At 36.1% G+C, this 25,587-nt stretch overlaps 1 protein-coding gene across 6 annotated transcripts in view; it reads left to right on the plus strand.

The window, feature by feature from the left end:
- Positions 1-25,587, plus strand: part of KLHL5 (kelch like family member 5) — a 74,206-nt gene that overhangs the window by 39,628 nt on the left and 8,991 nt on the right. For all 6 annotated transcript variants that reach the window (XM_067735741.1, XM_067735736.1, XM_067735737.1 and 3 more), the window contains 4 exons: positions 4,994-5,206; positions 14,196-14,382; positions 16,726-16,950; positions 21,178-21,340. In XM_067735741.1, coding sequence (XP_067591842.1) covers positions 4,994-5,206; positions 14,196-14,382; positions 16,726-16,950; positions 21,178-21,340 — 788 coding nt within the window. The remainder of the gene's footprint in view (positions 1-4,993; positions 5,207-14,195; positions 14,383-16,725; positions 16,951-21,177; positions 21,341-25,587) is intronic.

Below are 25,587 nucleotides of genomic sequence, written 5' to 3' on the forward strand. Positions count from 1 at the left end.
TTTTTACGTTTTTTTCCTGGTGATTTGTTTTTAATCTTCTAGCGTTCTGGTTGGAAAAGATGCTTGATATGATTTCCGTTTTTTTAAATTTACCGAGGCTTGTTTTGTGACCCAAGATGTGATCTGTCCTGGAGAATGTTTCGTGTGCACTTGAGAAGAAAGTATAATCTGCTGTTTTTGGATGGAATGTCCTACAAGTACCTTATCTATCTGGTCTGTTGTGTCATTTAAAGCTTTTGTTTCCTTATTAGTTTTCTGTCTGGATGATCTGTCCATTGGTGTAAGTGAGGTGTTAAAGTCCCCCAGTATTATTGTGTTACTGTCTGTTTCCTCTTTTATAGCTGTTAGCAGTTGTGTTATGTATTGAGGTGCTCCTATGTTGGGTGCATATATATTTATAATTGTTATATCTTCTTCTTGAATTGATCCCTTGATCATTATGTAGTGTCCTTCCTTGTCTCTTGTAACATTCTTTATTTTAAAGTCTATTTTATCAGATATGAGTATTGCTACTCCAGCTTTCTTTTGATTTCCATTTGCATAGAATATCTTTTTCCATCCCCTCACTTTCAGTCTGTATGTGTCTGAAGTGGGTCTCTTGTAGACAGCGTATATATGGGTCTCTTTTTATATCCAATCAGCAAGCCTGTGTCTTTTGGTTGGAGCATTTAATCCATTCACATTTAAGGTAGTTATCTATATGTATGTTCCTATGACCATTTTCTTAATTGTTTCGGGTTTGTTTTTGTAGGTCCTTTTCTTCTCTTGTGTTTCCCACTTAGAGAAGTTCCTTTAGCATTTGTTGTAGAGCTGGTTTGGTGGTGCTGAATTCTCTTAGCTTTTTTTCTTTTTTTTTTTTGTGGTACATGGGCCTCTCACTGTTGTGGTCTCTCCTGTTGAGGAGCACAGGCTCCGGACATGCATGCTCCATGGCCATGGCTCACGGGCCCAGCTGCTCCACGGCATGTGGGATCTTCCCGGACCAGGGCATGAACCCATGTCCCCTGCATCAGCAGGCAGACTCTTCAACCACTGCACCACCAGGGAAGCCCTCTCTTAGCTTTTGCTTGTCTGTAAAGGTTTTGATTTCTCTGTCGAATGAGATACTTGCTGCGTAGAGTAATCTTGGTTGTAGGTTCTTCCCTTTCATCACTTAAAGTATATCATGCCACTCCCTTCTGGCTTATAGAGTTTCTGCTGAGAAATCAGCTGTTACCCTTATGGGAGTTCCCTTGTATGTTATTTGTTGTTTTTCCCTTGCTGCTTTCAATAATTGTTCTTTGTCTTTAATTTCCGTCAATTTGGTTACTATGTGTCTCAGCATGTTTCTTCTTGGGTTTATCCTGCCTGGGACTCGCTGCACTTCCTGGACTTGGGTGGCTATTTCCTTTCCCATGTTAGGGAAGTTTTCGACTATCATCTCTTCAAATATTTTCTTGGGTCCTTTCTCTCTCTCTTCTCCTTCTGGAACCCCTATAATGCAAATGTTGGTGTATTTAATGTTGTCCCAGAGGTCTCTTAGGCTGTCTTCATTTCTTTTCATTCTTTTCTCTTTATTCTGTTCTGCAGCAGTGAATTCCACCATTCTGTGTTCCAGGTCACTTATCCGTTCTTCTGCCTCAGTTATTCTGCTATTGATTCCTTCTAGTGTATTTTTCATGTCAGTTATTGTATTGTTCATCTCTGTTTGTTTGTTCTTTAATTCTTCTAGGTGTTTGTTCTTTAATTCTTCTAGGTCTTTGTTAAACATTTCTTGCATCTTTTCAATCTTTGCCTCCATTCTTTTTCCGAGGTCCTGGATCATCTTCACTATCATTATTCTGAATTCTTTTTCTGGAAGGTTGCCTATCTTCACTTCTTTTAGTTGTTTTTCTGGGGTTTTTTCTTGTTCCTTCATCTGGTACATAGTCCTCTGCCTTTTCATTTTGTCTGTTTTTCTGTGAATGTTGTTTTCATTCCACAGGCTGCAAGATTGTAGTTCTTCTTGCTTCTGCTCTCTGCCCTCTGGTGGTTGAAGTTATCTTCCCCCCCAGTCTTTATTCTTCCCTGTAGATTTCTTAGTTTAACTTTTACAGCTCAGGTTCAAATATTTTTTCGAATAAGATAAATATAAATAAAATAAAGGTGGATATTTTCCTTTGTAATCATTACATAATTTACGTAATATCTCTTACCTACCTAAGAAGGAGTTTTATTCACATGCAAACATTTGTATGCATTTAGGTCATTGCTGTTCTTTACAGTAGAGGCACAGTTGCTCCTTTAAGGCTTAGATATAAATTAAATTTAAATTAGCTCGATGTTTATAAAGCTATTTTCATAGCCAGTTAGTTGTGGTAGTTTTTTTCTCCCCAAGGCCATTATTTGACATTATTCAGTTTCAACAGAGACGTGAAATTGAATTCTAATAACAATAAGTAATTTAGAGGCAGGTTGTGTGATTTGAGTTGTTGCTGTGGGAACGGAATCAAAATGTATAGCAAAATTCAGTCTTCAATTTAAATAAATCCCTCAGTAATTTCATGTGCTTGAAAACTATTCCAAAGGAGGAAAGAGCATAATGCTAGCAAGTGTTTGGTAGCATGATAGCTGTTTGTATCGTAAAATGGATTTAAAATATGAAGTAAGCACAATGCCACAGAGTGAAATCAACTGTCACAATTAGCAAATAGTGCACATACTTGGGATGTTCACTCATCCTGCACGAATACAAATAGAAAAGGATGAAAAGTTCCTTCTTGTAATCCTGAAATCTGGAAACTTTTGTTCTTGTTCTGACTGCCACTGAACGTGACCTGGAAGACATCATGTAACCTCTACAAAAAAAAATCTTAAGACTGGTTATGTCATTACAAATATTGAGTGTTATTGTGGATTGATAAAATAAATACAAACATTTGATTTTACAATTTTAAGTTTTGTTTCTTGTTCTAGAAAACCTGTAAAAAACATTGAATTTTGCTAAAATACTTGCTTCAAAACCAAATTAATACTTTTGAAAAGCACTTTGTGTTTAACCTTGAGTTCAGTAGTATTTCTATAAGGTATTGAAAAACCCCATTTTCACTTAATACAAATTATACCAGAGTGGAATGGGCATTGTTCTGAAATAGATATATCAACAAATAAACTATTAATTAAATGAATATTTATATAATCTTTTTCTCATTGATAAAATGCAATTAATTCCATTTGAAAGTATGGCAGTAGTTACTTCAGTGTTGTATAACTGTTGACTGTGCTATACACTATACTTTTGAACAATTAGAAATGTATATTATTTTGATTTCTTCAGAATCTCATCTAACATTATATAATAAATATCTTTCCATTTATCTATGTGGTCTTTGTCCCTAAAATTGTTAATGCCTGAATAATAGTCAATTGAGTTACGACCCCCTAGAGCTGGACATTTAGGCTATTTCCCATTTTTTTACTATTATAAATAATAATACAAAGAAGCACCATTAGAGAAGCATCAGCTTTTTCTTCCCCTTCTTGTGAATTATTTACTAAGGATTAAACTACTTGTGGTATAACTACGAGTTGAGAGCTTCAGCATTTTTATAGCTCTTGCTGTGTGTTACCAAATCATTTTATAATGTCGGTATACAATTGAGTAGTACAATTTGCTTGAAGCCATTCCAGCCCTTAGGTTTTATTAAAATATATTTCTGAAAAATGATAATCAGTCATATTAAAACAGATTCATTTGGGCATCTTTAACAAATCGTGATGAATTGAGGCAATTGAATGTAGTTAATTATTCATGTATGGTTTTCCTCTTAAGAATTTCTTGGAAAGGAGTGAAATGTCAACCCAAGATATATCTTAGATCAGTACCTAACTTGGGTTACTGGATGCTATGTGGAAAATACAATTTTCATCTTAATATAGAAGATAATTGTTGATAGTCCTTATCTCTAGCTCTAATTTAAATATCTTGAGCTATTTTTAAATGGCTCTGATTTAAACAGCCTTAGCTTTTTTTTATTAAAACTGTATGCTGAGACAGCCATAGTACGTTAAGAAGCATAAGAAAAACATTAAGGGACAATACTTGTAGCATTTGCGTTTGTATTATAACTGTGTAAGCAGCCCATGCATTAAGACTTGTAACCTTTTACAACAGAAGACTATTTCTCTTCTCTTTAGATTGTTTAGCATAATAGCCTAGTAAAAATTATCTAAGGGCATTTTTATCTTCCATTTCAAATTATAAAGAGGCTGATTCTAGAATGTAGCCAGAACTGAGTCATCTTCAGTCTAAGGCTCTGGAGTCCCAGTGTACTGTAGGTCAACATTTTTGTTTTGGCTGTTTTTCCTATGAGACCAAAAGAACTTTGTACGTAAATCATGTAAGAAGAGATTAAAGTTTTCAAATCAGACCTAAAATCCTTGGTGGTCTTATAAATAATATTAAAATACTTTTAAAGGCCAGTTTGGCTCATGGATAGCTCTAAGGACACATTCTCTTCCCAGGCAGTCTGAGAAGACTTCCGTGGTTCAGAATGGTCTTGGGAAATTTAGCCACCCTAGAGGCCATTTCTGGGTAAGAGAAATAACTTCATTCTCACCCAGGTATTTTGCTCCCCTCTTGGCCAAAATCTTCTGCACCACAAATCTAAACTCACTTTTGATGTTAATCATACAAAGTGTCTATGTCATTTTTTCTATCTTCCTTTGAAAGACTTGCCAAAACTATTCCCTAACTTGAGCAAAGCAATGCCTAAAAGTCCCAAATTTATTTTTTAATTGTAATAAATGATACAAAGCTTTAATTCTACTTACATAGAAATAAGAATTTTAACAACATAATTACAGTTTAAATGTTATTTTCTGCTGTGTTTTTTCCCTTGCAGGCAATAATACATTGTAAGGAAGGGCTGAAGTATAAACTGTGTTTTGGCATCTAATTAAAAAATGTTTAGTTTCTTTTAAACTGTGATGGACAGAAGAAACAATATCAATTATATGCTCTTTTTCCCTCTAGGAACATTTCATGGAAGTAATTCGAAACCAGGAATTTGTGTTATTACCAGCCAGTGAAATTGCAAAGCTCTTGGCCAGTGATGACATGAACATTCCTAGTGAGGAGACGATATTGAATGCACTTCTTACTTGGGTCCGTCATGATTTGGAAGAGAGACGGAAAGATCTCAGTAAACTTTTGGCTTATATTAGGCTACCTCTCCTTGCGCCACAGGTAAACTATTTTTGATTATTTAAAATCAAGGTCATAATTTCAACAACAGTAATTGCTGCAACTTTGAGTAGTCAGCCTTCCACATCTGTGGGCTCCGCATCTTAATTTCAGTGAAGTGTAGATTGAAAATATTTTTTAAAAAATTCCAGAAAATTCCAAAATGCAAAACTTGAAGCTATCCTGTACCAGCAACTATTACATAACATTTACGTTGCATTTACAACTATTTACATAGCATTTGCATTGTATTTGGTATTGTAGGTAATCCAGAGATGATTTAAAGTATACAGGAGACTGTGTAGATGTTATCTGCAAATACTACATATTTGAGGTGAAATGTTGTATCCACACAAATCCTGGAACCAACCCTGTGTCCCCAGAATACTGAGGGACTACTGTATTCACTTTATGCTAATTACATTAATATGAGCTTATCTATTAATTACATTAATATGAGCTTATTTATTCTATTCAATATGGTTATTTTATATATATTCCTATGAAATGTTAAGGTGAAAAGTAGCAAAAATAAAATTCTGTTTGTTTTCAACCCAGAAGGTCTGACTATCTAAATTGCATCCATTAAGTAACATTGTTGCTTTGAGGTTAGTAATTTTATTTGACTCAGCTGCAGACCTATCCTAGCAACTGCAGACCTATCCTAGCAACTGAAGAATTAATAAAGCTGCTAATGAAAGAAACACTGGACTCTAGGAACCAGAAAATTTAGATTAATTCATTTGCCACATATTTATTAAGTATCCACTAAATGCTGGATTCTGATGGTATATAAATTAATAACATGTTAATAGTTCTGGCTCTGACATCCTAAAACTCGGTGACTTGGCAAATTCACTTACCTCGGTTTCTTCATCTGTCAAGTGGAGATAACATCGTTTCTATCTCACAGGATTTTTATGAGGATCAGAAAAGTGCTCTGTGAAATAAAATGTGTTATAAATAATATTAGTATAATTATTACCATTATTTTAGAATTGAGATATCTAGTTGGTATATTCAAAGCAATCAGTAACATATTTACATGCATAGTTTCCCCTTTTTACAGTTTCAGCTGGAATATACAAAAATTTCCTCTGCATATTTTGCTACTTATTTTGAGGCCTTAAATAGAGTCCTTGAAAGTAAGGAAAGAATGAGTTGTTACTGCTTGAGATCAGATTTTTTGTTGTTGTTGTTTAAAGTGCCATGAGTTTAATTTTATTTGTATTTATCTTGAGCATTATATATTATTTCCATCTGTTGTGAGCAAAAGTTACTGTTTGTTCTCTACCTTATAGAAACAAAAATCAGTGCTGATGCTTTATAAGAAAGACCTCTCTTCACAGATAGAATATTGTTTGAATTCATAGGAGTGAAACTACACGAACTGGTGACAATTCAGGAACAATAACATCATAAAACATTTCTCTTAAAATCAGATTTAAAGATGAGAGGACTATTTTTGCTGATATACAACAGAATTTTTTTCTTATCCTTTTCTAAATGAAAGAAAATAAAATCTGAAAAATCCTAGTGGACTTTGAAAAGAATCTGTGCAATTAAGTAAACTGACAATTTACTTCAGTCCTGTAGCTTCAAATATTTATGATACTATATTTGCATGACTCTAAGAGATCTTTAAAATTTCTTTTATCCAGGATACTGCTGATAATCATAGCCATAAGATCTTAGAGTTGAAAGGCACTTTGGAGAACATTTAGTCTAACACCTGTTGTACAAATGAAGTAACAGACCAAAAAAGTAAAACCATATGCACAAAATCGCAAAGTGATTGCATGAATCCCTTCTGCGTTGTAGTTTTCTTTGGCTTTGTTACTTGGCTAACATCATATATTAGAGTTATGAGACAGAGGTAGGACTTGAACCCAAATAAAGTTCTATGCCTTTTCCACTGAACTATTCTGCCTTTTGAATGTACTTTGTGTAAATTTGCGAGGTGGGGGGAGGGACATCAGGTGGAGGAAGAAATAGATTAAAAAATAAATCGGGGCTTCTCTGGTGGCGCAGTGGTTGAGAGTCCGCCTGCTGTTGCAGGGGACACGGGTTCGTGCCCCGGTCTGGGAAGATCCCACATGCCGTGGAGCGGCTGGGCCCGTGAGCCATGGCCGCTGAGCCTGCATGTCCAGAGCCTGTGCTCCACAATGGGAGAGGCCACAACAGTGAGAGGCCCGCGTACCACAAACACAAAAAAATAAAAAATAAATAAAAAATAAATCAGTAATTACAATATAATGAGATGAAGGCTGTGATCTATACATAAACACGGTATTATGAAAATAATTGGAGTGGCCCACCCAGACCGATGGTGGGGAAGCTAGGAGAACCTCTGAAGTGTCAGTCAGTTTGCAGGCTGAGTTCGCCACCCAAAAGAATGGACATAATAGCCCAAGGAAGAAGGGGTTCTAGTTATAGAGCCATGAGCAAATTCGTGTTCTGGAATTTGAAGATAGCTTGCATGGCTAGAGTACAGAAATAAAAGGGCAATGTTGAGAGATGAGTCTGGAGAGGTAAACAGACCGGATTGTGAAGGAACTCAGTCATGCTAAGGTGTTTGGATTTTATCCTAAAAGCAGTGAGGAAGCACTAAAGGGTTTTAAGTAGGGAATGGCATAATTATCCTTTTAGTTTAGAAAGATCCTATAACTGCATTGCAGAGAATGGATTGGAGGAGTCAAAGTAGAAATACACTAGGAAGGCTATTGGATTCAGACCAGTGAATTAATCACTTTCTGGAAGTGGAGGTAGAGAAATTAATTACCAGAATCAAGAGCTATTTAGAAGGTAGAATTGATGCAACTTAATGACCAACTGAATGGTGTGGGGTAAAAAAGAAAAAAAAAGAAGGGTCCAGAATAATTCTGATTTGTGCAACTAGGTTGATGAAGGTGCTGTTGATTAAGACAGAATACAGGATGAAGAGCTGATTTTGAAGGTGGGGAAGAAAGTAGAAGAACCATGTTCCCAGAGCTTCTCGACACCTTGAATCCTCTTAGAGTCTAAGAAGTTTTGAAAACTACTTATTTATGTTGTTGAAGCCAAGGAGAAGAGAGTGACACTGATCAAAGAGAACATGAGGGTACTAGGGGTGGAACCCTAAGAATTACTAATATTTAGTGGTAGTCCCAAAGCTGCCTAAATACCTGTAGTACCATTAAAAAGAGATTGCAAGTTCTAGAAGGAGGAAATTTTTTTTGCAGGGGAGCTGCATTGGGTCTCCTTTGCCACGTGGGCTTTCTTTAGTTGCGGCGAGAGGGGGCTACTTTTCGTTGCAGTGCATGGGCTTCTCATTGCGGTGGCTTCTGTTGTTGCAGAGCACGGGCTCTAGGCCCGCAGGCTTCAGTAGTTGTGGCTTGTGGGCTCTAGAGTGCAGGCTCAGTAGTTGTGGTGCACGGGCTTAGTTGCTCTGTGGCATGTGGGATTTTCCCAGACCAGGGATCGAACCCGTGTCCCCTGCATTGACAGGCGGATTCTTAACCACTGCACCACCAGGGAAGGAGGAAATTTTAACATCATCAGATACTACAGAGAAGACAGATAAGGATGGAAAAACCACTGGATTAGCCCAATGGTTCTCAAAGTGTGATCCCCAACTATAGGATCAGCACCACATGGGTAATTGTTTAAAATGAAAATTATTAGGCCCCCAGTCTACACCTACTGAATCTGAAACTCTGGGGGTTGTTATTAAAACACAAGCCAGCTGTATTTTATAAGCCCTCAGGTGCATCTGATGCCCACTCAAGTTTGAGAACCACTGTCTTAGCTTGATGAGTAGCTGTGATGGAAGCCACATTGCTCTGTATAATTTAAACAAGTTAATAACACCTCTTGGAGCACTGTTTTTCTTTTCTGCAGTGGTAATACTCTGTTGCACCATCATGGCATTTAGAGATACTAGCAGGTTTTTTTTTTCTCCCTTGCTAAAAGTAAAGGGCAAGTTTGCAGACTTAGAGTTGTCAAGTGATGAAGTATTGAAGTAGACTCTGAAATCATCAAGAAAATGTTGGATTGTATTCTGAATGTTTTATTTTAAAAGATAGGAAAAGGATGAAGTTGCTAAGATCTTAAAATTTCTCATCACACACCAAAAAATTGTAACTCTGTGGGGGTGGATGTTAACTAGACTTATTGTGGTGATCATTTTCATATATATATATATATATATATATACATATCTCAAATCATTATGTTGTACACCTGAAACTAATATGTTCTCTGTCAATTATATTTCAATAAAAAACAAAAGTGAAAAATGAAAACAAAAGAAGTCTAGTGCCTATCAAATAAATGACTAATTTTTTTAATTGACATTAGATCCAGTTACCTAATGAGTTTACTTTTGTGAAATAATTCCTTTTTCAATGAGGTTTTACCCTACTCCATTGATAAGAAACATTCTATTTACCCTAACTAGAAAGAGTTCAACTGACATATAGTAATTTTATTGTAGTGTCTCCTTAAAATGATATAGGAAATCATATATATCATTGTAATCCTCATCCAAATGATCATTTTAGTGTGGCTTTTTTTTTTTTAAACTCTGAATAATCCAGAAGACAAGTGTGTGTGTAGTTTTATTTTACCTTCGAAAGCATTTCAGACTTTTCTGTTTGATCCCATTTTAAATAATGTTCATAGAAATACAGTTGGCCCTCGAACAGCATGGGGATTAATCTGTGTATAACGTATAACCTCCATATCTGAGGTTCCTCTATATCTGTGGATTCAACCAGTGGACTGTGTAATACCGTGGTATTTACTACTGAAAAATATCTGTGTATAAGTGGACCTGTGTGTTTTGTATCCATGTTGTTCAAGGGTCAACTGCATTAGGACATTATTTTAAAGATTTTGGCACCTAAATTCTTAATGTTCCCAATGGTTACCCTGTATTACAAGTGTCTTGGTCTCCACTATTCTGTTCTCAATTCTCATTATTGTTTTTTACTAAAATTCAGAAATATAAAACGAGTCAGTATTTATATTTAGTATTTTATTTTACAAGTTTTGTAAAAACTTTTTTTTGCAAGTTTGTAAAAAAAAACTTCTTTTAAAGGCTGTAGAGTTCATAAATCATTCACATTCTGTTTTTCACTCTTAGTAGTAGTTGAAGGGACAGTTTTAGTGAAATAGTCATATAGTGAACAAGTATGTGAGTGAAGATAAAAATTTACAAATGGAAAATGTTTCTTCTATTTTCTAAATGTTTCCATTTTAATAATTTGCCATTCTTTTATGGCAGAGAAGGTACATAGTATTCACCTAAAATGAAGAGTATATGAGAGTCTGTATTTTGTAGTGCTTTATCAGTACCTTCTGAATGATTTTCCAAATGATATCTGGTACCTTCTATTTGATTAATCTGATACTTAGATTAATGGATGCATATTTCCTTCCATTATTTCATCTCTCTACTTAAATATAATTAATTCCATTTGTTCAAAAATTATAGATAATGTCAGCATGCTAAGAAATATATTTTGCTTCATATTGCAGTAACTATTGAGTCTCACAAGACTTTACTTTCTATAATTTTTTCACATTTATTTTTTTTCAAAGGACTAAAGCAATTATATATAACCGAAGTAATATAAACACTAAGATTAATCTAAATGAACCAACTCAATGCATATTCATTAATGGCTTCTCTAGCAAGTATAACTATATTTTGTGTGCACAGAATAATATAGAATAATTAATACCAGAATTTATACTCTGGCTTAGGTCCTGAGACTTAGGTCTTAATTTGGCTTTTTTGCCTTTAGCATGCTGTTCTCAGTTTCCAAATGCCACAAACTATTTTACAGTGACTTTTGTTAGAGACTCTTCCTTCTCTTCCATTATCAAAATATGAACATACTCTCAACATTATTAGCCATTAAGGCAATGCAAAGTAAAACTGCATTTCCCACCCACTCAAGTGGCTAAAAAGAGAAGACAGTAATAATTGTTGGTGAGAATGTGGAGAAACAGGAACACTCATAGATTGCTGGTGTGAATATAAATAGTGCAGCCACCTTAGAAAACAGTTTGACACTTCCTTAAAAAGTTAGCATAAGTTTATGACATGACCCAGCAATTCTACTCCTAGGTATATACCCAAGAGAAATGAAAACATATATCCACATAAAGACTTGCACACAAATATGCTTAGCAGCTTTATTCCTAATAGCCCAAAACTGGAGACAATATAAGTGTCCATCAACTGGTGAATGGATAGACAAAATGTGATGTATCCATACAATGAATTATTATTCAACAGTAAAAAGAAATGAAGTAGTGATACATGCTACACATTGATTAACCTCAAAAACGTGCTAAATGAAAAAAGCAAGATACAAGAGACCGCATATTGTATGATTCTCTTTATACGAAACATCTAAGGGCAAATCTACAGAGACAGATTAGTGCTTGGAAGAGGAGACAGGAACAGAGATTAACAGTAAACAGACATGCGGGATCTAATCAGGGTAATGAAAATGTTCCAAAACTGTTTTATGATAATGGTTGCGCAACTTGGTAAATTTACTGAAAATCATTGAATTGTATACTTGAAATGGTGAATTATAAAATATATAAAGTATACCTTATATTATCAAATACAATCCTACAGTGTATCAAAAGGATAATACACTATGACTAGGAAGGTCTTTTTCTAGGAATACAAGAATGGTTGAGTATTAGGAAATCTGTCAAGGTAATTATATCAGTAACTTCAAGGAGAAAAAGCCTAATAATCATATTAATAGATGTATAAAAGATACTGGAAAAAATTAGCAACCATTCTTAATTTTAAAACTCTAACGTAAAATAGGGAGAGAAGAAAACAACCTATCTATAATAAAGATGGATTACTAAATGCTATAGTAACTCTTATCTTAAATAGTGAAACACTAAAAACATATCAATTTAAACCAGAAAAATGGATACTCTATATCACCGTAATTATTTAACATTGCTTTGAAGGTTTTAGCAACTACAATAATAAAATAAAAATGAAATAATTGGCATACATATTAGAAAAAGATGTAACTATCCCTGTTTGGTGATTATTATGATTTTATGCCTAATAGCTAGAGTTTGATAAGGGAATGTGGTAAAGTTGTAGGTTATGATACAAGTATACAATGACAAAAGATATGTAAAGTGGAAATTCAAAAATCTATTTCCAATAGCAATAAAAATAATTTTAAAAATATATTTAATACATTATTTAATACATTTAATATAAAATGAACATATTTAATTTAAAAAGGCATAATAGTACCTATATAAAGAAAGCTATAAACAGTGGAAAGGCATCTTGAACAAAAAGACTTAGCATCATAAAAATGTAAATTCTCCCAAAATTAATAAATTGAATGCAGTTCATATTAGAATGCCAACAGGATCAAGATGGCAAAGGGGAATTAGATAAATCTGTCTTAAGTTTATATGGAAAGTAAAGACTCAAAAATAGTCAAGGGCTTCCCTGGTGGCGCAGTGGTTGAGAGTCTGCCTGCCGATGCAGGGGACACGGGTTCGTGCCCTGGTCCAGGAAGATCCCACATGCCGCAGAGCGGCTGAGCCCGTGAGCCATGGCCACTGAACCTGCGCGTCTGGAACCTGTGCTCTGCAACGGGAGAGGCCACAACAGTGAGAGGCCCGCGTACCGCAAAAAAAAAAAGCCAAGAAAACTGTGAAAATGAATAGTGAGGGTAGATTTATATCATATAAGCAGGAAATGCCATAAAGATGCTGTAATAAAATATAGTATTAGAAAAGGAATAGACAAATAGATTAGAGGATTAAAGAGCAGATCTCATATATCCTGAGACTATTTATGACCAAAGTTCAATTCAGTTGGAAATGGAGGGAATTATTTAGTAAGTGGTGCCAATACAGAACTAGCTATTCATTTGGAAGAAAAAATATTTCTCAACTCATCTTCTGTTTAAAAATTAATTTCGTATGGCTCAATATCCTAAATGAAAGAAATAAGGCAATAACGGGGCAGGGAGGGGGATGGAGAACCAAGTACAAAAAGAAAAAAAATAATTTTTTAAAAGGCAGGGTATGACCATATTTATGCATTTACATAAAATTACATAGGTAAAAAAATAGAATTCAGTGAAGTACAAGGAATTTTAATTCATTTAGAATAAATCACCATTTGGAGTTCTTTGCCGCTTAAAAAAATTGGCAAGGTTTGTTTTTGCTGTTGGTTGCTGGTTGAACATTCTTTAGAGAGGTCAGATAAATGCAGTCTAATTAGTCAATTCCTACTTATTATTCTTCAGTTAAAACTATTTCTAACTTAAAGAGTAAAATGATTTATTTTAGACAATCTGGAAAATATAGAAACATACAAAGAAAGATTATTTAAAACACCAGTTTCCCCACTACCCAGAGATAAGCACTATTAAGATTTTAAAGCATACCACTTCTCCTCAGTTTCTGTTTTTCAATGAAATGTAAATTTTGTAAATGTTGAATATTTTAGTTAAAAATAGATGTCCAGACTTGGATTTTTTTTAACTTTTCACTTTATCTTATTTTTTAATTTTTTAAATTCATTTATTTTAATTTTTTTGGCTGTATTGGGTCTTAGTTGCGGCACACAGGATCTTCATTGAGGCATGCAGGATCTTTCCTTGTGGTGCACAGGCTTCTCTCTAGTTGTGTCGCGTGGGCTCCAGGGTACGTGGGCTCTGTAGTTTGCGGCATGCAGGCTCTCTAGTTGAGGCTCACGCAAGCTCAGTAGTTGTGGCACGTGGGCTTAGTTGCCCCACGGCATATGGGATCTTAGTTCCCTGACCAGGAATTGAACCCACGTTCCCTACATTGGAAGGAAGATTCTTTACCACTGGACCACCAGGAAAGTCCCTTGGATTTTTTTTTTAATGAGATCATTTCCATTTGTGAACTAGTTTATTCTTTCAACCCTACTATTTTCTTGGTCATTCAATACACATACTATTTCTTCTAGTTCCTAGCAGACATGGAAAATAATGCACTTTTTCGAGATGATATACAATGTCAGAAACTAATTATGGAAGCAATGAAGTATCACCTACTACCAGAGAGACGGCCCATGTTACAGAGTCCTCGGACAAAACCTAGGAAGTCAACTGTTGGTACATTATTTGCAGTTGGAGGAATGGATTCAACAAAAGGTATTAAATAATCTTTTATTGGAAGGAATGGAAAAATGAATATTTTAAAAATTTTTATTGAAGTATAGTTGATTTACAATGTTATGTTAGTTTCAGGTATACAGCAGAGTGATTCATCTATACATATACATATATCCACTCTTTTTATAGATTCTTTTCCCATATAGAGAAAAGAGTATTACTCATTACAGAGTATTGAGTAGAGTTCCCTGTGCTATACAGTAGGTCCTTACTAGTTATCTATTTTATATATAGTAGTGTGTATATATCAATCCCAATCTCCCAATTTATCCCTCTCCCCTTTTCACCCTGTTAACCATAAGATTGTTTTCTACATCTGTAACTCTATTTCTGTTTTGTAAGTAAGTTCATTTGTACCATTTTTGAAGATTCCACATATAAGTGGTGTCATACAATATTTGTCTTTCTCTGTTTGACTTACTTTACTCAGTATGACAATCTCTAGGTCCATCATGTTGCTGCAGATGGCATTATTTCGTTCTTTTTTATGGCTGAGTAGTATTCCGTTGTATATATGTACCACATCATCTTTTTTTTTTTTTTTTTTTTTTGTGGTACATGGGCCTCTCACTGTTGTGGCCTATCCCGTTGCGGAGCACAGGCTCTGGAAGCATAGGCTCAGCGGCCACGGCTCACGGACCCAGCCACTCCACAGCATGTGGGATCTTCCCAGACCGGGGCACGAACCCGTGTCCCCCACATCAGCAGGTGGACTCTCAACCACTGTGCCACCAGGGAAGCCTGCGGTGGCTTCTCTTGTTGCGGAGCACGGGCTCTAGGCACACAGGCTTCAGTAGTTGCAGTACGCAGGCTCAGTAGTTGTGTCTCATGGGCTCTAGAGTGCAGGCTCTGTAATTGTGGCACACGGACTTAGTTGCTCCACGGCATGTGGGATCTTCCCAGACCAGGGCTCGAACCCATGTCCCCTGCATTGGCAGGCGGATTCTTAACGACTGCGCCACCACGGAAGTCCTCAAAAATGTTTTTGAACAGCTACTGTATACAGTGGAGTCTATTATATGCCACTGAGAATGCAAAGATGGAAAGAGACTTGGTATTTATTACAAATAACTTAAAATTTTTGTAAAGTAAATAAAAAATAATAAAACTCAAATATATAAGAAAAATATTTTATATATATGCATATATTTACACACACACATATATATAAACCTTCAAAGGTTTCTTGCCATATATGTATATGGCAAAACTATAAATTTTAGGAGATATCAATAGCGTCTGTGCTCTGGTGACCTAATTGTAGCAAATACTTTAGAATAAATGTTTGTCTTGATTGTAATTTTGTAAGAATAGCACTGATAGCATGTTGTATTAGAAGCTTAGAGGACAGAAGTAAAGTAGATACTAATGGAACTCTTCATACCTGGGGGTTGGGTGTTTGTTTGTTTTAGAGGAGTGGGTCTTTTTTTTTCTTAATTCCACTATTCTTACCTCATAAAGAGAACAGAAGAGTTCCTCGGCTCTTCTAATTCTTGAAAAAAATGTAGACACTGTCCAGCAGTTATTCCCTAAACTTTCCACTCTCACAGCTCCCAAAGCACTTGATGTACACTTATGCTCTTGTCTTTCCTGGTTGCAGTGGAGTGTGTATCCTCTCCCTCCTCCTATCAAAGCCCCTCCCCTGTGCCCTGATACTGCCCTTTCCTGCCTCTTCAGGAACCTCCCACCATTAATGAGGATCCCTTCATCTCCTGTATTTTCAGCTTCCTTCCCCACAACTCGATCCTTCCCATTGACTCAAGTTTTTCTACTTTTAAAAGCAAAACAAAACGAAACCTCCCTCCACTGAGTAATTCTTATCTCTCTCTTCCTTTTTGTAGCCAGACTTCTTAGAGGAATCGTCTATGCTCACTGTCTCCATTTCCTCACCTCTCAACTGCTCAAACAAGGGACCCTGCCTAAAGTCATCAGTGACCTCCATGCAGCTAAATCCAGTCATACTTTTTAGTCTTCATCTTACTTGATACTCTCAACAGCTATACACTTTTTTACTTTGGTTTCCACGGTGCTAAACTACCCTGCTTTCCTCCCACTTCTGGCTGTTGCTACTCAGCCCCCTTTTACAGATAATCCTTTCTCATTTGACCTCTTAGTACCAGAGCCAGGTGTACTCTGGTACTAGAGAATAGTAGGAGCTGAGGACAGAGATACAAGCAAGGATGAGCTCATGCAGGGGCTTATTGTAATTTATTAAATGTATTACTGTCACTGCTAATAATATACTTTTATATGTCTAATTTCATAAAACACTCAAGCACGGTGAGCTTTTTATTTGCCTAACTTCTATCTATCACTATTAAGGAGCAACAAGCATTGAAAAATATGATCTCCGTACAAATATGTGGACTCCTGTAGCCAATATGAATGGGAGGAGGCTGCAGTTCGGCGTTGCGGTGTTAGATGACAAACTGTATGTGGTTGGAGGAAGAGATGGACTGAAGACTTTGAATACTGTAGAATGCTATAACCCCAAAACAAAAACTTGGAGTGTGATGCCTCCTATGTCTACACATAGGCATGGCCTTGGTAAGCATAACTGCAGATTCATTCATAAGGTCATACCCTAGGCTTGCATGGCATTTTCACATTCTTTACCAGGCAGAAGAGCAGTGTGGCAGCTGCTGGACCAACAGCAGTCACCAAGCGTTCCTGCACATGCTCCCTGTCATCTGAGAAGCAGAAGCAGAGAAAACAAGCCTGTACATAAATGTATATTGTGCAACCAGCACAAGTGAAAACATGAATATTTAAGAATTGTGGTGTACCACGATGGAGTGACAAGCCACCTTTTGACATGTGGGTTCTATGTTGACAATTAGTGTTATCTAACCTAATTGAAATGCATACTTATTTAAAAACCTTTAGCATTATTGGTTTTCATCTATATCCCTTAGTTTTTAAGCAGAAATGAGTACGACGCAGAAAAATTTTGAGGTGGCACAGAGAATGTAATGATAGAGGTTTTTTTTCTTTAATTCAGTAATCCACTGAGCAGATATTGATTAGTGTGTGCTATATGCCATGCTCTGTGTTCTGTAGGTATACAAAGATGAGAAAGATGAGGCTTGCAATGTATGTGTATCGTCCAGATTTTGCTGCACAACAAGCCACTTCAAAACTTGGAGGCTTAAACCAAGAGCCATTTATTTAGCTCATGGACCTGTGTATCAGCTGGGCAGTTCTTCTGGTCTGGACTGTCTTAGAAGATTTCTGCTGGGTTTTCTCACGAATCTAGGTTGGGCAGGCAGGCTGGTTGGCTGGTTGATCTAGAATGGCCTCACTCACGTGGGTACTGGTAGACAGGCTGTCAGCCTGGGCAGCAGAGGCAACTGGGCCATATGATGCTAATCATTCAGGCTAGACCAGGCTTCTGCAAATGGTGGCAGTCACAGGGTTTCAAAAGCAGGAAGAGAAGGCATGCTCCAATGCACAAACACTTTTCAAGCTTCTGCTTGCCTCATGTTTGCTAACATCCCATTGGCCAAAACAAGTCACATGGCCAAGCCCAGATTCAAAGGATAGAGAAATAGACTCCTCCTCTTGATGGGAGGACCTACAAGAATCACATTGAAAATAAGCATGTATTCTGGGAAAGGAAGAATATGTGACCTTATCGTCAATTTATCACAATTTGGAAAATGTTTAAAATAGTTGCAATAAAGAATTTGATAGGTTATCATAAAAGATGAGTTAAAAGATGAATGAGTAGCAGTGAAAGGATAGTTGAGTTTGGATAGCATAGGTTTCTACTATACTCAATTTATTAATACTGAGCACCACAGTAGAGGTTGCCCAAAAGGCCAATGAAAAATATCTAGGCATGAAGATTGGTATGGTAGTGGATACAGCAAAAAATCAAAGAGACAAGGGTTTCTACTAGTTGCATTTAGGTTTCAATGAAAGATGATCTTAAATTCCAAGTTAGGTAAGTGAGTAAAACCAGACAGTTGGGGCTAAGGTACTGAGAGAAGAGCTTAAAATTAACTATATGAAATTTAACAAAGAAAACCATAACACATTACTCTTGAGTCCATAAAATCAACTATTACGTAGGCACAGAACAGGAAGATATATCTTAAAAGCAACATGAACAGGACTTACAAATTTGTGTTGACCATAAAATCCAGGGTCAAAAGTGTGATTCAATTGCAAACTTTCCCCTACTATGGGGAAAAGAAAATCAATTCTAACTTAAGATAAATCTTATAGATATAGTATTACATAGAATGAGAATGCCCATGATCCAGCTATGTCTTGTGCAGATGTGATTGTGCATGGAATACTATCATTAGTTCTAGGTACCATACAAAAGACTTTATTGAACTGCAGCAAGTTCAGAGGAGAATGATCATATCACGCAAAGTGTCTTCTTTAAACCTTTATTTCCATTTTTGTGTCATTCAAAACAGCTTTGTTGTAACTATTTACCTTGTAATATTATTTACCTTATAATAATGTTTTAAATTTGAACTTATAAAAGAAATCTTTATGTAAGTAAATTTTAAATTAATTATACTCACACACATATATATAATTGAATATGTATTATATATAATTGGAGATAGATTAGATAGATCGATCTCCTATAGCCAGTACTGGCAGAACACAAATGAGTGGAATGATACGTTGGTTTTGGTCATACATGAGTGGTGACTATGTCATCTGGCCATGATTTCACAAAAGTAAATGTCTTCGTATCACAATATTTGTGTTTTGGCCTTCAGGTGATACATATTTATATCTCACCTGACTATGGTCATATCATACCTCTTCTCAAAACCCTCTGCTGACTTTCCATCTCATTTAGAATAAAATCCAAAATCCTTACAATAGTCCCGACCACCATGTGATTTGACTCCACCCTTCCTCTCATCTCCTACGCTGTCCCCCTTACTCACCCTCCACAGCCAACTGGGCTCCTTGCTGTATGTACCACAGACGCACTAAGCATGCCTCAGGACCTTTGTACATACTGTTCTCTTTATCTCACCTTCTTCTCCCCCAGATACATTCATGTCTGGTTTCCTAACTTCATTCACATTTTTGTTCAAATGTCACTTTATTTGAGAGGTCTCCCTTGATCCTCTCTACTCTTTTACTTTGCTCCTTTTTTTTTTGCGGTACGCAGGCCTCTCACTGCTGTGGCCTCTCCCGCTGCAGAGCACAGGCTCCGGACGCGCAGGCTCAGCAGCCATGGCTCACGGGCCCAGCCGCACCGCGGCATGTGGGATCCTCCCGGACTGGGGCACGAACCCGCATCCCCTGCATCGGCAGGCGGACTCTCAAACACTGCACCACCAGGGAAGCCCTAAATTTTTTTTTAAGATATATTTATTTATTTATTTTTGTCTGTTGGGTCTTTGTTGCTGCACGAGGGCTTTCTCTAGTCATGGCAAGCGGAGGCTACTCTTCGTTGCGGTGAGCGGGCTTCCCATTACGGTGGCTTCTCCTGTTGCGGAGCACGGGCTCTAGGCGCTCGGACTTCGGTTGTTGGCGCACACGGGCTCAGTTGTGGCACGCGGGCTCTAGAGCGCAGGCTCAGTAGTTGTGGCTCACGGGCTTAATTGCTCCTTGGCATGTGGGATCTTCCCAGACCAGGGATCGAACCCGTGACCCCTGCATTCGCAGGCGGATTCTTATCCACTGTGCCACCAGGTAAGTCCCACTACTTTTTTTTCTCCTTAGCACTTATCAATGCCTGAAATATACTTTGTATCTGTTTCCTAACTAAAATGTTAGGTCGAGGCTTCCCTGGTGGTGCAGTGGTTAGGAATCTGCCTGCCAATGTAGGGGATACGGGTTCGAGCCCTGGCCCAGGAAGAACCCACATGCCACGGAACAACTAGGCCTGTGTGCCACAACTGCTGAGCCTGTGCTCTGCAGCAAGAGAGGCCACCACAGTGAGAGGCCCGCGCACTGCAATGAGGAGTGGCCCCCGCTCTCCGCAACTAGAGAAAGCCTGCGTGCAGCAACGAAGACCCAAAGCAGCCAAAAATAAATAAATAAATGATTAAAATAAAATAAAATATTAGGTCCATCAGGGCAGAGTCCTTATCTATTACGTTCTACTAAGTGCCTGACACTTAGTAGAAACTCAATAGCTATTTGTTGAATAAACGAAATTTGGCTTGGTTCCCTCGCGATGAAACACGCCAATGGATTGTGGTATCTAATCTACAGCAAAATCTTATGAATTTGAATTAAAGGGAGAAAAGAATAAAATTGCAGTTTTCTAATATATTATAAATCCAAATTATTGAAAAATGTTTTAAGTATGGCAATGTGTGCATCTTGTATTTTTTTAAAATACCTTTCCCCTGTTGGACCTCAAAATACTGCCTCTAAAACTTTTTTTTTTTTTTTTCTTGGTACGCGGGCCTCTCGCTGCCGTGGCCTCTCCCGTTGCGAGCACAGGCTCCGGACGCGCAGGCTCAGCGGCATGGCTCATGGACCCAGCCACTCCGCGGCATGTGGGATCTTCCCGGACCAGGGCACAAACCCGTGTCCCCTAAATCGGCAGGCAGACTCTCAAACACTGCGCCACCAGGGAAGGCCTGCCTCTAAAACTTTTAAGAGCTACAGTGCTATTGCTCCCCCTCACCCACCCACCTATCTACCAAGAAGAGCTATGAGGAAGCCAGATATCTTTATCATAAATTTTTGCCTAGTTAAATTTGCATGTTAAAGGTTCATTGTACTTACATTTCAGTTAAAAGATTTTTAAGTCACTGCTTCTTTCCTGTCTCCTTGTAGGTGTGGCTGTATTGGAAGGTCCTATGTATGCAGTAGGAGGGCATGATGGTTGGAGCTATCTGAATACAGTGGAAAGATGGGACCCTCAGGCTCGCCAGTGGAATTTTGTTGCCACTATGTCCACTCCCAGAAGCACAGTAGGTGTGGCAGTACTAAGCGGAAAGTAAGGAAATATTTAAGGTTCCACTTAAAACACAATAAATTAAATGTATTAAGCTATGTCTTGTCCAACTTAAAGATATATAGAAATCATGAGAGAAATAACTCTGAGTGATGTAAACAACCTTTTTAAATAGTCTCTTTTTATAATAGCTCTAAATATAAATAGCTCAACATTGTTAGTCTTTTATTCTAATGTGCAGATACTATAAATTTCTAGTTATCATTTTGAGTGAATAAATTTTATATGAATATTCAATGTCATCAAAATCTGGTGGTTCATATAGCTTTAAAAGTATATGGTCTTTTAAAAGTTGTATGGTCTCTCTCATGTTTCCCTAAATAATTCTTTCCATTTCTTCTACTGATTTTTCCTTACTTTTACTTCCTTCTTATCTTGGTAAACTGCTGAAAACTAGAATGCATTTAGAAAGAGGTGCTTTCTTGCTTCTTATCTGCTCTAAATAGAGTAAACAAATTTGGATAGAGCCGCCACTCAAATACTAAATACATAGTATCTTTTTCAGGCCTTTCTTCCATAAAATGAAGCCCTTATGGTTATTAAATAAAAGTTGTTTGTTGCATACCTTTACTCACTTAAAATGTTTTATCATCATTTCCAGGAAGAGGAAGGAACCAAGGTTAAAACATAGAGACTTAAAATTATTTGTTGGATTGTTACTGATTATCAAAAAAATGAGAAAATGTTAGTAATATTTTTATATTTTATGACCTAAGGTCTTGTTTCCTCAGGACCTGTTAGTTGCATCCTTTTTTTTTTGTTAATTTTTAGCACGATTACAAGTAATAAGATATAGAAATAGAAACCCATTTTTTAAATATATCTGATCTCAATACACCTCTCCTCATTTGTTTTAGCTAAAGAAATGGCTTCAAATTTTATCACTACATTTCTCTCCTAGTTCTTTGGTAGAAGAGTCAGCCACGAAAGAGTATAGAAAGTGAAAAAAAGAAATTACTATTTCTGGCTAGAAATATTTATTTCTAATAGAAGACATAAGAATAACTGCCTTCTCTAAAACCTGATTTCCAAACCTACAGTATCCTGGACTTCTAGGCATAGAGGTATCTTACTTTCTTACCTTTTCTTGCTCTCTAATGAGAAATAAATATTTCTGTATTTAACCTACCTGAAGCACAATTTATTGAGTATAATTCTGAGAGTACCTAATAATATCAGAAGCTAAGGACTTCTTATCTACTAAGTAGTAAGTTGATTTTGAAAGTATCGTATATCTACGCTGTGATTTTAACTGGTCTATTGGGGTAGACTGGTCACTTTGTCCCTAACCTTAACTCTCTTCCTTTCATTCTTCATTTTAGAGACTCACCTAATGTTCTGCCTAAAACACAAATAGGACCATGTCACTTTCCTACTTAAAACCTTTCAGTAGCTTATCTGACCAAGCCTCCTTTTTGATCTTGCCTCTGTCCACCTCTCTAGCCTCTTCTCTCTCCTCTACCCATGCATAATACACTCCAGCAAAACTAATCCATTTGTGAAAAATACATTTTGTTTCACATTCCTATTATCTGTTAACCAACACCATCTTTCTTAGAATATTGTTTCCCCCACTTTCCTTCCTGGCAAACTCAGCATCCTTGAAACTTGCTTAAAAATCACCTCCAGGAAACCTCCAATCCCCACTCTCATCTCTTCATTCCCCCTGCACTGATTGTCCATTCCATCCTCAGCAATTTTACTGTATATAATTTGTATATAATTGTATTGCAGCATGTACCACTCTATTATTGTAGTTATTGACTTGTCCATCTCCTATAGCAGATCATGGTCTTGAATGACCTGATCTGACTTCTTGTTTCTTACACCTAGCACAGTATCCAGCACATAAACCTGAAGTGTGCAACCTTAGTGAAGAATATCCTGGTACCAGTTATATGCAGTAGTGCTTTAATCACCCCAAGAAGAGGATGTGTTAATCCATCAACCACCATTTTTCTAAGCTTGCACTAAAATAAAGTAGCAATGTTTTAAAATATTTTGTTAGTTTCCATTTTGGGGTACAAATCCAGAACCTGGAAAAAATAGAAATTATGTTGTTAATATTTTAAATATGCAGTTGATTGAAAAAATTAATTATGTATCTTCTCTCTACCAGTTCTTTGTGATTTAAAACAAATCATTTCTCTGTGCCTCAACTTTTTTAATTTATAAAATGAAAAGCCCAGTTAAATACTGTTTTTGTTATTTTAAATTATTTGACGATGCTTCCTGATGCAAAATATAGTTCGTTTCTTTAGGGAAGAACTGTTTTAATGTTTTATGAGTTACACTCTGTATCTTAAAATTTTGAAAGTGTTAAAATTTTTATTTCTGCCATGTTTGACAGAAAGAAGCTTTGTCTAAACTTCCAGTTGCTCAGGCTACTTTTAAGCCATTGGCTGGCAAATACTTTTGGCAATAGAATCTTTCTTTCAAGTGAAATCTTACAAAAACCTCGATGCTTAAGGCAAATGGAGGTTCAAGTTTATAATAAGCTTATTTTAAATTTATTATAAGTTTGAGTTTATAATACTTACTGTAAAAATCAATGTAGAAGCATAAGTCTGTTATAAAGAACACAGATTATTTCTGTTTTGTTTTGGTTGTCCAGTATGAAGAAAATCCTGATTCGCAGATAAGAAGCTGAAATTGGTAATAGTTATTTTAACTACTAGAGCAATTTAATTGGAATCACAGGAAATTCTTCAGTTAAATTGCTCAAGTAGTTTGAAAGTAGTAGACATTTTTTTCTCAGCTGAATCTCAAACAATATCTACCAACCACTTGTATTCTTGCTCATAATTTTAGAAGTCAGGTGAGACCTAAATCTTATTTTTAAATATGTAGTACAATACTATTGCAATTTGACATAATATTTCTCTTTTTATTGTAATAGATATTGTCATAGGGAAGAAAGATGAGTTCTGAATTTTGCATGACGTTTAATTGAGCCAGGTGATATTTTTGAAAATTAAAACTACTTTTTAATCTTTAATTTTAAATGAACCATTTTGGGGGTCCCCTAACATCCTCCACAGAGTCCTGGTCTTAGAATACAGTTTGAAAACCATTGCGTGAGATATGATTCTTCAGAAAGTGTTACAATACATTTTAGCCCTTAATATTATCTCAGTATGAATGTTGTTTGTACATTTAACATCTCCTAAAATACCGTTTTCTAAAAGAATGCAAATAGAGACAGAATTTATTTTTCCTCTTTAACACATACCATGTTTACCATGTGCCAGGCAATATTCAAAGTACTTTAAATTTGATCACCAATAATCCTGTGAGGCAGGGCTTCTAGATTTTATGGATGATGAAGTTCAGGCAGACGGAGATTAAATAACTTGTCCACAGTCACAGCTAGTAAGTGATAAGTGGTAGAACCAGGATTCAAACCCGGAGAGTCTGGCTCCAGAGTTCATGCTCTAAATCACTGTACTACACCACTTTTCACAAGAAGACCCATGAGTTCACTGTGAAGAGGGTAGGGTGCTGGAAGCCTATGATACTATATGTGTGTGTGTACATATATTTTTAGTTACTGACATTTTCTAGTTGATTCCTTCTAATATTCTATGATCCATATTTAGGTAATTATTCTTCCAAGTATTAGAGATGAGGACAGCTTAATATTAAGAACAGTAGCACAAAAAATAGTTTTTAACAGATAAAATTTTTAACAGATTAAAGTTTCAAATAAATTTCAAATTCCATACTATTAATATATTTTAAGTTTAGAACAAGACACTGCTACAAACATGCTTTGCTGTTTAAAATATGGTCGTCTTATTATTTAAGAACCAGTTTGAGTGGCATAGGTACTTTAAATTATGAATTAAAATTATGAAATCTGTCTTTAAAATATGTATATTTATCCAAATATAAATACTTAGAGTTTTAATGGGCAGAAATTTGATATAGTTCAAATATTATTTCTCAAGAATTAAAAATAGCTAAATATTAACTAAGGCATCCATAAATTCAAAATGTGTGGGCTTTTGAACAAGCAGTGAACTGAATTTATTATTTTTTTAAATGATAGAAAAAATATCTACAAAGAGCTTCCTATGTGAATAGTAAGTGTAAGAAGATTTTGTGCTTAATAAAGAATATTCAAATGTTTAAATATTTAAAATATTTTATATATATTTTAAGTTCAGAGTAAAAAGACTTTTAAATTAATGCAGTATATTGATTGATAATAAATTGGTTTACTAGGC

This window comes from Pseudorca crassidens, chromosome 4 (assembly GCF_039906515.1).
Source record: "Pseudorca crassidens isolate mPseCra1 chromosome 4, mPseCra1.hap1, whole genome shotgun sequence".
NCBI classification, from domain to species: domain Eukaryota; kingdom Metazoa; phylum Chordata; class Mammalia; order Artiodactyla; family Delphinidae; genus Pseudorca; species Pseudorca crassidens.